At 43.7% G+C, this 12,807-nt stretch overlaps 1 protein-coding gene across 2 annotated transcripts in view; it reads right to left on the bottom strand.

Annotated features, from left to right (window-relative positions):
• The window catches only part of TOGARAM2 (TOG array regulator of axonemal microtubules 2), a 67,018-nt gene that overhangs the window by 10,809 nt on the left and 43,402 nt on the right, over positions 1-12,807 (bottom strand). For both annotated transcript variants that reach the window (XM_035110505.3, XM_088666607.1), the window contains exons 12-18: positions 11,633-11,738; positions 8,916-9,151; positions 8,142-8,300; positions 5,142-5,259; positions 3,945-4,048; positions 2,002-2,200; positions 242-458 (exon numbers count right to left, since the gene is read on the bottom strand). In XM_035110505.3, the coding sequence (XP_034966396.3) occupies positions 242-458; positions 2,002-2,200; positions 3,945-4,048; positions 5,142-5,259; positions 8,142-8,300; positions 8,916-9,151; positions 11,633-11,738 (1,139 nt within the window). The remainder of the gene's footprint in view (positions 1-241; positions 459-2,001; positions 2,201-3,944; positions 4,049-5,141; positions 5,260-8,141; positions 8,301-8,915; positions 9,152-11,632; positions 11,739-12,807) is intronic.

The raw sequence follows: 12,807 nt of genomic DNA, 5'->3' as shown, positions 1-12,807 counted from the left end.
CCGATTTCCGGTGTCCACACATGGGAAGAGCGGCACCCAAAATGGAGGCTCCCTGGCAGGTAGGAAATCTGGGGGATTTCTGGGATTTTTCTCCATTCAGGAGAACAGCGGGAAATGGATTAAAATCCAGGGGTTTCCCGCGAAAAACAGGATACTTGGCAGCTAAGATATGGGATCCAGCCTTGATCTCTGGTGGGAAGCAATATAAAGATGTGATAGAAAGGTAAACATAAATAAATACCTAGATGAATAATCATTTTGTCCAGCACTTTCACTGCAGCATTGTAGATCCCAGAATTCTTTGAGTTTAGGTTGTCAGTGACTACAGTCACCACAGAGACCAGGACTGGATTCAAACCATCTTTGAGGATTGGGATCATGGAAGCAACCGACTCTAATGCATACAGGTTCACTTTCTTGTTCGAGTCCTGAAGTCTCGGAGTAAAAGCATCAAAGATCTGTTAACATAAAAAAGAACAAGTAAATCCTACTGAAAATAGCATACTGCTCTGTTAGCACAGAAAAGTGGGGAAACAGAGTCAGTTACAAGTCTACATATGGAAGCAAAACATTTTAATATAGTGTCTTCACAGCCATCAGGATGTACTACCATTTCTCAAGTTATAGTGGAGAGATGTTGTTGTTGTTGTTGTTGTTGTTGTTGTTTAGTCGTTTAATCAAAACAGTCTACTGGGAAGCACTGGCGCATTTGTTGTTGTTGTTTAGTCGTTTAATCGTGTCCGACTCTTCGTGACCCCATGGACCAGAGCATGCCAGGCACTCCTGTCTTCCACTGCCTCCCACAGTTTGGTCAGACTCATGTTGGTAGCTTCGAGAACACTGTCCAACCAACTTGTCCTCTGTCGTCCCCTTCTCCTTGTGCCCTCCATCTTTTCCAACATCAGGGTCTTTTCCAAGGAGTCTTCTCTTCTCATGAGGTGGCCAAAGTATTGGAGCCTCAGCTTCAGGATCTGTCCTTCCAGTGAGCACTCAGGGCTGATTTCCTTCATAACTCAGAGAAGCTATGAACTATGCCATGCAGGGCCACCCAAGACAGACAGGTCATAGTGAAGAGTTTTGACCAAACGTGATTCACCTGGAGCAGGAACCGGCAAGCCACTCCAGTATCCCTGCCAAGAAAACTCCATGGACAAAGACAACAGGCATAGTGGAGAGATAACTCCCAACAAACCAAACTAAAAAACTGGGGATAATTTTGGTTTGACATAGGGTGATATCCTTGGCTAATTTATTGCGTCATGATTCATTTTGAGGAAATTTTACAAAAGTTAGCTCTATGATGTTGAAGGAATAATCAAGCCAGGATCAGCAACATGTACAGTAGTTAAGGGAGGGCATTGATTGATTGATTGATTGATTGACTGATTGATTCTTTGGGTCATTAACAGGATGTGGTACTCTATAGTTGCCTCCCTGCCCTCTTGAAAGTAACCAGTTTTGTTTTGTTTTTAACTCCTCTAGATAACCTGTAAATGCACACTACATTCCTGGAAAACCAGTATCTCTTCTTTCCACAGTTTACAGAGAGATGAAGGCCAAGAAGCAGCAACTGCTACGAAGGTTCTTCAGAAACAGCAGCACATCAAACATTGTCCTTACATAAGGGCAAAATATATGTTATATTAGCTATGTAGTTGTGCATTTAAGTGCCAACATTCCACACTGGGATCTTAGCATGGGGCTGTAACTCAAAATGGAATATTAGCACGGTGTGGGGAGGCTCAGAAACTTTACTCCCCACTGTAGCCCTAATCCAAATTGTGTAATTTGAATGGGGGGGGGACTTTCCATTCGGATCTCTTTTATTGTACCTGCAGGTGCAGGGCCCCCAAATCTGGATCACAACCGCATATGGGTCAAGGATTAAAGCCTCTTCCCCCATTACGCTACCAATTGGGATTAACATGGCCCAACCTAATCTCAGCGAATGGGTCACCTGTATTAAGGCTACTGGCATCCAAATGTATGGCATCCAAGTACCTGTATGATATTTGAGGACACGAGCTGGGGGTTGTTCTTGCAGTGCTCCATGAGTAATGCCACTCCCTCCATTCGCACCTGGAATTCCTTCGCCATCAGCATCTTGTTGAGCTCCTTGAGCTGCTCCATCATTTCGATGCTACGAAGGGATGAGCGGCGAGCCACCGCCTGCGGGATGCTTAGGACATCTGGGGCAGAGCTGGCATTGAGAACCAAAGGTTTATTCATTGTGTTATGCATTCATAGTACTTAAATGACAGCACTCTGTGTTATCTTGCCCAATTACATGTGCTCATGACTAGGAGTGCGGAAATTGCCTGTTTCTGTTTCTCATTTTTTTCAATCATAGCTTCTGTTCTTCCACGTTTCCACATCTGTTTGTGGTTGTGGTTGTTAAAAAAAAAATCCTCATGAAAATTCATCTGTGTCTTAGTGTGAATTTATCTACACACTTTTATATGCAGTTTTGCTTGCTATATATTTTTGTACACAATTTTCATAATTTAATGGCTTTTTGTTTGTTATTTTCATGAATAAAAGCATGTTATACACACACTTTAGTATCTGCATTTTTTGTACACATTACTCGGTTGGAGAATTGTCCTGCAAAACATTAATAACTGCATACGCTGAAAGATAACTGTGTTTCAGTTCTCCAGTTGTTTTGGGAAGGGCCAATTGGGCACGTTCACCTTTGAATGCAAACTGATATGAATTTTTCCTCCATCCCTAACTCAGGAGTGAGCACCAACACATTTTTTGAAATTCAAAAAGTATAATGCACCAGAGCAAAATGTTTTAACTTACTGAACCCACATAATTCACTTTGGCTGTAAAGTTATTGGATGTGCCAAACTGGAAGCTGTCTGGCAAATCGGGTCCTCCCTCAAAGAGGGACGTGTTGCGGTGAGACCTAGAGACCGACCTCCTGTGTTGTGGGTGGGTAAGATTGGTCAGCCACAACACCCAATTGGTAGGGTCCCTCAATGTTGGGTTCAATCTGGCCAATGGGGCGCAGTCCAAACGGATCAAGGGACCTATATATTCACATGCATGTGACCCAGACCTTCCTCTTTCGGTGTGTGCATTCGGAACACCCGCCCACCTCTCTCTACTTCTAGGGCTTTGTTGTGCTTGACCTTGCTATGCCGCCTGTCATTGGGACAGGGGCACGGCAGGAATTTCCCCCACAAGTCACAACTTGTAAGGTTGCAGATAGGCACTGGTTCAGGTGATAGGGATGGGAGAACGCTCTCGCCCTCCCTATGTGAAGGGTATTCCGTTAAAGGAATCCAGGGACTCAATGGTTTGTTCAACCCTGAGAGGGGTTGTGCCCGTGCCTGAGTCCAGGGGGACATCTGGGTGGTGGACATAGCCTGTTCCCGGCTTTCCACCTATCCAGGTGTTCACCCTTGGCTGACCTATGCTGGTGCCCTGGGTCAGCGCTACCTGCAAGGGTGCAGGGAGCTAGTCTAACCAGAGCCTATGCAACCACTCACTTTCTGTAATCAATAAAGTTGTGGCCTAAATTCTGCCAAAAACCAAACCAAAATTTGAGACAAGTGTGAATTTATTTAGGGGGGGAGGTCTCTGGGTCTGGATATGCAAAAAATGGAAGTGGGGAAAGTGAAAGAAGGCTGAGGTGGAGGAAATCAGGAAGGTCCTGTCTAAGGTATAGAGAGCAAGGGGCTAGGATTCATGGGGATGGGCAGCACGTGCTTCTGGTAATGTCATTCAATAACACAATCATGTGTCCTAAAAGGGCCTTTTTAGCAGACATTTTTATTGAATGGAGGAAACCACAATGGATCCCACAAAAACATGTCATGCTAAAAGATAGCAAAAAGGGAAGCAGCTCTAAGCATGCAGGGCAAGTGAGTTCACACAGTGTAGCCAACTGGGCTTTGAAGGAAATTTTAGAAGAGCAAAGGGGTGCTCCATACCTTTCTTCTGAAGGCAGGCTGTCCAGTGATGTTGTCAGACTGCTGTTCTTTGACCCTCTGTGGCTTTTGGCAGAAGGAGCTTGAGACGACTGGTCTTCCAACCCCTGCATAGATAAAGGCATAGGCCAGGAGTGGTTAAGCTTTCTTGAGTCAACCTGGCCTTTAGTCAACCCTCCAAACGCTACATGCCAGCGGTCGGTGTGGCCCCAGTAGTTGTTTCTGGCTCCACTCTCTTATACAAACACACAGGCACACACACACCCTCCATAGAAAAGAGCTGGAATGGGAGGGTTATTGCTCCCACTGCACTCATCAAATGATCAAACTGATGACTGGGGAGGGAGCAACCCACCCACCCCCACTGTGCCTGCTTTAAATGTGCTTTCGTTTCACTACAGCTGCCATCAAAATCAGGGGGGCTTGGGAAGTTGTATGACCCCTGACATAACAAAGAGGGAAATTACACATAGACAAGCTGCAGTATTTTCAGACTTTTTCTATAACATTTGAAGAGGGGATGTATGGGCACAAACATATGCTTAAGATCATAAGAAATTCTTTGCTGGATCATGCCAATGGCCTAGCCATTCCAGCATCCTGTTCTCACAGCGGCCAATCAGATGCCTGTGAGAAGCCTGCAAGCAGGATGTGAGTGCACAGAGGGGGCCGGAGACATTTCAGCACTGGAGACAGAACACCCCCTGCCACCCCCCACATTGGAGGGGGGCATGAGGTTCAGAGAAGGCCTCGTCAAGCCTTGCCAGCCCACCAGACTACAGTGGGGAGGGGAGCTTCAGAAAGCACTTCTCTTGAAGGAGAATCAGTTTCCAAAGCCTCCTTCCTGCCCAGTGGCAAAACTGGGTGGTGGAACGCCTCCCCTCTTGCCAACTTGGTGAGAGGGGAGGCGTTCTGCAGAGCTTTGCTGCTGGTCAACAAGTCTGAGAGATTTCATACATCTTACTCTGAACATGATTGAGCTTGGATCCAGCCCTCTAATTTTTATTTACCAAAGAATGAAATATATTTGATCTTCTGATTCCACTTTCAGTGCAAGTATTTCTTATAAAAAGATTTTATTAAAGCTTTTTCATAGTACAATAAGATAAAAAATAATCTAAATAAAAACAAAAACAGAGAGAGAAAGAGGAAATAAAACACCAAATCTTTCCAACACATTCTGTGCACCTCCATACTCACTTTCTGCTTAATTGCAGCCATGACATCACGCAAGTTATGTGACGGTAGACACTGCTTCAAATACCCATCAAATTTTGAATGGGACATAAGGATGTTCAGCATCTTCCGGCCATAAAATCTAGCACAGGGAGGGAAAAGTTAATTAAGAACATTTGATGGCAAAATTTTGACTCTGTTTCAGAAAGTGCCATTTGTCTGGTTCAGGGTTCGTCCAACCTCTCAGGCCAAGTGGGCCTCAATAGTACTTCGGCACAGAACCCGTGAGCCACACACTGAATTAAATTTCCATATTGTAAATCAAAGCGTTCGCAATATAGTTCGTATTATTTAACACAGAGAATTAATATAATTAATTCTGGGTGAAATCCCATGGACAGTAATACTAAAAGGGAAGGGAGTTCATGATGGTTGGGAGTTTGTTAAAAGGGAGATATTAAAAGCACAACTTCAGGCAATACCAATGAAACGGAAACATGGAAGGTGCCTAAAGAAGCCAGGCTAGCTATCTAAAGAACTTTTGACTGAGTTAAGATTTAAAAGGGATATGTACAAAAAATGGAAAAGGGGGGAAATCTCCAGAGAGGAATTCAAACATATAGCCAGCACGTGTAGAGACAAAGTCAGAAAAGCTAAAGCACAGAATGAACTCAGGCTCGCTAGAGAGGTTAAAAGCAACAAAAAGGGCTTTTATGGGTATGTCCGTAGCAAAAGGAAAAACAAGGAAACAGTGGGGTCACTCAGAGGAGAAGATGGTGAAATGCAAACAGGGGACAGAGAAAGGGCAGAACTCCTCAATGCCTTCTTTGTCTCAGTCTTCTCCAAGAAAGAAAACAACGCCCAACCTGAAGAATATGGAGCAGATGATTCAGCAGGGGAAACACAGCCCAGAATAAGTAAGGAGGTAGTACAAGAATACTTGGCTAGTTTAGATGTATTCAAGTCTCCAGGGCCAGATGAACTACATCCAAGAGTATTAAAAGAACTGGCAGAGGTGATTTCAGAACCACTGGCAATAATCTTTGAAAATTCCTGGAGAACAGGCGAAGTTCCAGCAGACTGGAGGAGGGCAAATGTTGTCCCTATTTTCAAAAAGGGGAAAAGAGAGGACCCAAACAATTACCGCCCAGTCAGCCTGACATCAATACCAGGAAAGATTCTAGAGCAGATCATTAAGCAAACAGTCTGTGAGCACCTAGAAAGAAACTCTGTGATCACTAAAAGTCAGCATGGGTTCCTGAAAAATAAGTCATGTCAGACTAATCTGATCTCATTTTTTGACAGAATTACAAGCCTGGTAGATGAAGGGAATGCTGTGGATGTAGCCTATCTTGATTTCAGCAAGGCCTTTGACAAGGTGCCCCATGATATTCTTGTAAAGAAGCTGGTAAAATGTGGGCTAGACAATGCTACCATTCAGTGGATTTGTAACTGGCTTACTGACCGAACCCAAAGGGTGCTCATCAATGGCTCCTCCTCATCCTGGAGAGTAGTGACTAGTGGGGTGCCACAGGGTTCTGTCTTGGGCCCAGTCTTGTTCAACATCTTTATCAATGACTTGGATGATGGGCTTGAGGGCATCCTGAGCAAGTTTGCAGATGACACCAAATTGGGAGGGGTGGCTAACACCCCAGAGGACAGGATCACACTTCAGAATGACCTTAACAGATTAGACAACTGGGCCAAAGCAAACAAGATGAATTTTAACAAGGAGAAATGTAAAGTACTACACTTGGGCAAAAAAAATGAAAGGCACAAATACAGGATGGGAGACACCTGGCTTGAGAGCAGTACATGTGAAAAGGATCTAGGAGTCTTGGTAGACCACAAACTTGACATGAGTCAGCAGTGTGATGCAGCAGCTAAAAAAGCCAATGCAATTCTGGGCTGCATCAATAGGAGTATAGCATCTAGATCAAGGGAAGTAATAGTACCACTGTATTCTGCTCTGGTCAGACCTCACCTGGAGTACTGTGTCCAGTTCTGGGCACCACAGTTCAAGAAGGATACTGATAAGCTGGAACGTGTCCAGAAGAGGGCAACCAAAATGGTCAAAGGCCTGGAAACGATGCCTTATGAGGAACGGCTTAGGGAGCTGGGTATGTTTAGCCTGGAGAAGAGAAGGTTAAGGGGTGATATGATAGCCATGTTCAAATATATAAAAGGATGTCATATAGAGGAGGGAGAAAGGTTGTTTTCTGCTGCTCCAGAGAAGCAGACACGGAGCAACGGATTCAAACTACAAGAAAGAAAATTCCACCTAAACATTAGGAAGAACTTCCTGACAGTAAGAGCTGTTCGGCAGTGGAATTTGCTGCCAAGGAGTGTGGTGGAGTCTCCTTCTTTGGAGGTCTTTAAGCAGAGGCTTGACAGCCATCTGTCAGGAATGCTTTGATGGTGTTTCCTGCTTGGCAGGGGGTTGGACTGGATGGCCCTTGTGGTCTCTTCCAACTCTATGATTCTATGATTCTATGATTCTAAATACACAATTACTGAGCAAAATATAAATGTCTGCAAAAAACAAATCACAAAATAATTCAGAAAAGAAAAATAGAACCACCACAGATTTTGAAGGAAGTATACCATTATTCAAGACATCAAAAATACTTTTCATTGCCAGCACTCATTCATAATAAAAATGAATGTATGTACCAATGTGTTCTAGTGATGAGAGTATTGGGCTAGATCAGACCTGGGAGACAAGGGTTCAGATTTCGCAAACCTCTTTGGGGTAGCTGGTGGTGGTGGTTTGGTTTGGTTTGGTTTGGTTTGGTTTGGTTTGGTTTGTTTGGTTTGGTTTTTTTACAATCGAGTGGTATATGAATTTCATGAAATGAATGAATGAATGAATGAACCACTCCCGCCATACCTGGCCATTGGCCATGCTAGCTGGGGCTGATTGGAATGAAGTCCAAAACACCTGGAGGGCTGGGAAAGGCTGGTCCATCTCAGCTTACAATGAAATGCATTCAAAGACTCTCAGCTGTTTGGCTGGCAGTTTACCTTGTGTCTTGATTGCAATCTTGAGCGAGCTTGACCAGCGTCTGCACCAGAAGTTCTGTACTCTCCCGGTTGCCCGAGAGCAGTTTCTCTGCCCCAATCTGCTCCACGATGGTCAGCAAGTGTTCAGCCGCACATTTCCGGATGAGGGGGTTACGGTGGCTGCAAACACAGTGATCCTAAGAATGAGACCTCTTCTTTTCTTATACTGCAAAGTGAAAAAAAGACCTGGGCGCCTGGCAGCTACCCCAGCTTGTCTCGGCCAAAATATCCCAACCCAGCTAGTTCTGACCCTATCTGGCAAACTGACTTGCAGGGATGGGGAACCTGAAAGTGAAATTTGGCTTAACTTCATGCGGGCGGTAAAGGAGGGTGGGAGCAGGAAAATGGAAAGGGGGCAGATGAAACAGATGGAGTGGTTGAAGGAGGGGGGAGCAGCCCTCTGTAAGCCATCAGTTCAGATCTCTAGCGAGAGTGTTTTGCCTCAGCAAACCATAGGCAAGGAAGAAGAGGGAGAGGGAGAGGGAGAGGGGGAGGGGGAGGGGAGGGAGAGCGCATGGGGTGACCACACCCATTTTGGACTCCAGCCCCACCCATCATTGTCATGCATCCCCTGAAAGTTTACCCCCAGCCCTACTCTACTTCAAAATAACAAGTCATGGGTAAGAAGAAGAGCTGTGAGGGCCCAGAAAAAAATCTAGGGAAATTGGAGGGAGGGAAATTGGTCCAGATATAACCGAGGAAGCAAGCATGCAGAGGAAAAGGCCCTTCACGTACTTCACTCCATTGGCCATGAGGGCAGCCATCGCTCGTGAGGGGGTCACATTCTGCACCATAACACCCAAGGATTGATCAGCTGCTTTCTGAATGAATTCACTAGAATCGCCTGCCTTCTGGAGAAGGACCCGAGAAATCTCTTCAACCTCTTGGTCCATATGCTTCTTCATGGCCTTGAAGAGGTCAGCTAGGGTCCCAATAGCAAACCGGGATACTTTCGACCGGAGGTTGCTAACCTGGCAATGGAAACGTTACAAGCCGAAATGTTCACACATTCACACGTTCCTGTTTGCTGCTGCAAATATTGACACACCAACCAAAGGCAGGACAATTTATTTGTAATTTTCCACAAAATGCCACACTTCTTATCAAAGTGTGGGTAATAAACCAGGATGTGCCAATCAAGTCCAGTCCCTCTGAGTGTACCTCTGTATTATCTTCCTGTCATGAATAGGAGGAACATGGAATTTTTTCAGTTTTGATAATGGCTCCATCTGAATGGGCACCACGACCTGCAGATCTAACCTAAGGAAGGAGAGTACTAAATCAGGAGCTCCTAACCATCATTTAAAACATATGCATGCATAAATGCTTAATATAAATAAAAGAAATAATAAACCATTGGGGGGAAACTCCCAAGTCAGCTTGCTCACTGGTTTGAGGCAACTAAGGAACTTTTTGCTGTTGTACTCCACATGAGAGACAATAAATAAATAAATCATTATTTGTGCCCCAGCCACTCTGGGCAGCTTGCCTCAATTTCTCACACACAATACTTAACAGGAGCTGAATGTCCTGACAGACAGGGATGAGCTGCCAATGCCTGAAAAGACTGGAAAGAGTTCTAAATATTTCTCAGTCCTAATTTCTTATATTACTTTTTAAAACTATGAACCGAAAAAAGGATTTCTGGAAGGGAAGTAAGCCATCCATTTTTTTCTTTCTATGTATAAACAGACACCCTGCCATCAAAACTTTGCTTGTGTTTTGCAAAGTGGGAGGGTTTGAATCCCACAGAACTGAATCTCACATTCAGATAATTAAAGTCTGAAGACGGTCCAACCTTTCCATTAACAGGGAATCAAGTCTACATCCATGATAATTTCAGAGAGAAGCCAGAGACCACAAATTACACAAATGGCCAGCCATAATTTGCTGCAGATGACAGAAGGCTTAATGGCCTTGCCAACTTTGCTATGTTAACAGCCCAGTCGCCTGATCAAACAATGAGCAAGTGTAGAAATGGTCCCTGTGGCTTCTTTTACCTCCTGCTTTTTATTACAAGGGTTTAAAATGAGAACAATAAAAAACCTCTCCATTAAGCGATCAAATAAACAGCAAAGCTGCTAAGAGCAGCCGTTGGGTAAATAAGCTCCCTAGAATCCAAGAACTGGCTGCCTCACAGAGTCCAGCACATATCGTATTTGGGTTTGGGAAAATGTAGGTAGCTCGGATCAGCTTTTGTTCTCCTTTTTCTGGGTGGAAATAGAAGAAGCATTTTATACAAAGAGATGCAGTTGATAGAAGAGACAGAATCAACATGGCTGGACTTACAGGTTCTTCTGTGAGACATGCTGAATTTGGGTTTCAAAAACTAAGTACAAAATGCATGTACATCAGGTCAGAAACGAAAGCTACATATATGACTAGACTGTATCTTTCAATCCACCTCCGATATACATCAGAAAGGCCCTAGTCCTTTCCTAATCACTGCTTTAAGTAAAGTATACACATCTGGGTCCTCAGTAACTGATATGATTCACGGGTACAAGAACCCAAGTACATTTCTCTTTCTTCTTCGTACCTTTATTTCAGACAGATCTTTGCCACTTACATTAATACATAAAATAGATTTATTATATAAAACCATGGCAGAACCCAAGTATTTGCAGATGCAGAGGCCATAGCTTTCAGAAGGTCCACATGATGCCTGTCCTCTTCAAAAGGCCACCCCATATATTTCCTCCATTTAATCCAGATTTGCTGTTTCGACCATTTTGCTTTTTTGTTTTTACTTATTGGATTTTCCATTGAAACAGTAAATCCAGATTATATGGGGAAATAATATGGGACAAAACTTGCATGCCTCAGCAGCACTGAACAGATAATAGAAAGCCACGGGGAAGCACCCCTACAGAAGTATGGTGCAGGGTGGACACCAAAAAAAGCCTCTGAAGATACTACAGGTTGGTTTATCTGGCTTTCAATCTAGACACCCAGAGAAATTTTTTTAAAGTGACCTTCTAGGTCGTGATAGCTATTAAGCATCTGAGGATGGCTTCTAAAATGACTCACTGGGCTGGGCTCCCAGTGGGCAGGAAAATGGGACCTCGGCTCTCCTTCTTCCATGGATACTAACTCAACTTTCATTCTTTCACTCCATTGCAATTCTCCTTGCTAAAATAGAGTAAAAAGTCACTGAAAGCTTAAGTTTCAGAAGCAGACAGCTTTGTGGAAAGTGAGTAAATGCATGCAAATTTAATTAATTTGCATGGATTTATTTTGTGCTGAATTCCCCCCTCCCCCGTGCAGGTTATACACAGCTTATTAATTGCTTATTTTTCCAGTAGAGATGAAGAGCATATTGGGCAGCAATAGGTATAGACAGGTATAAAAGCTGCTGAGAGACCCATTGGCTAAATAAAAACAGATTGGAAAGTGTCAGGTAAGCCACAAGAGAAGATAGATTGGACATATGTTAAATGCATATTTCCCACCTCCTTTGTGGCTGCCAAGGAAACATCATGAAGTCTACACTGGAGAACTTCTGAATGGCAGGTAGCCAAGCATCGGATGCTGAAGAGTCCTTTCTCCTTCAGATGCCTGAGAGGCAATTATCAGAAAGATGGAGGGAGAGAAGAGAAGGGAAATTATTGGTCTCGCCTGGCATTTTGCAGAAACAGGATTTCTCGCTGCAGTAAAAAGAGTCTGAAAATGAGACGTGTCACAGAAGCCACACATTGGGAATACAGAAAAGCAAAGATGCTGAATTTTAACAGAAGCTCTTATACACTATGGTTTTAAAACTACTATTGGGGGAAAATACATTCCACTGTGCGCTGGACAGAATCTCCTATGAATTAAGCTGAATAAAAGAGTGTGATTGATTTACTAGTTCCACATGATAGGCTCCATCCTTGGAAAGGGCTGAAACCTGCATGGCAAGTTTTTCTCTTGAGAGGCTCAAGAGGTGAAGCTTGTGGAGCTCCCCCCCCCTCTTTTTTTAAAGGCCAATAATCCATCCCAACTCTGCCTTTCTGAATTAACAGCACCACCTGCAGGTGATCTGGCAACAAAAATGAGCACAGGTGACAAATTCCAGAGCAACAGCTGCCAGAGAGGTAGATGTGTTTGTACTCTCAGCAACAAGAAACAATATTGTGGCACCTTAAAGGCTAACAGATGGATTGTAGCATAAGCTTTGTGGATGACGGCTCACATCACAAGACGTGTGAATTGTTGTCACTGGTTGGCAGATATATCCAATGAAAAAGGAAAAAAAAAACCATGTTAACTGTGAGGTCCAGCGGCAATGAAGACTGAATCTTCCACATCTTTTTGAAAGCACAGCTTTTATGTTTTCCATAGAAAACTAATGCTGTGTGTTAGGATAGGCTTTTTATCAAGTTGTATATTTAAAAAAGTAGGATTCTCTATGGGAATTTCCAAATTAAATGTGGTAACATTGTGCAACTCACTGGCATTATTTCAATGTCTGGGGGTGTTAACCAGGGTCACAGCCAGTCCTACTATTAGACAAGGTAGGGCAGCCACCTGAGGCAACTTGATTTGGGGTGTCACAAAATGGCAGCTAATTGTTATTTAATTATTATTAGATACTTACTGCCTGCAAGTACTTTAGGGAGTTTCTTCCTCGGGTGCCAATATAAGT

Source organism: Zootoca vivipara, chromosome 3, assembly GCF_965207765.1.
Source record: "Zootoca vivipara chromosome 3, rZooViv2.hap1.1, whole genome shotgun sequence".
NCBI classification, from domain to species: Eukaryota; Metazoa; Chordata; class Lepidosauria; order Squamata; family Lacertidae; genus Zootoca; species Zootoca vivipara.
The sequence above is the reverse complement of the archived record's forward strand: the minus strand, read 5'-3'. Positions and strand labels throughout refer to the sequence as shown.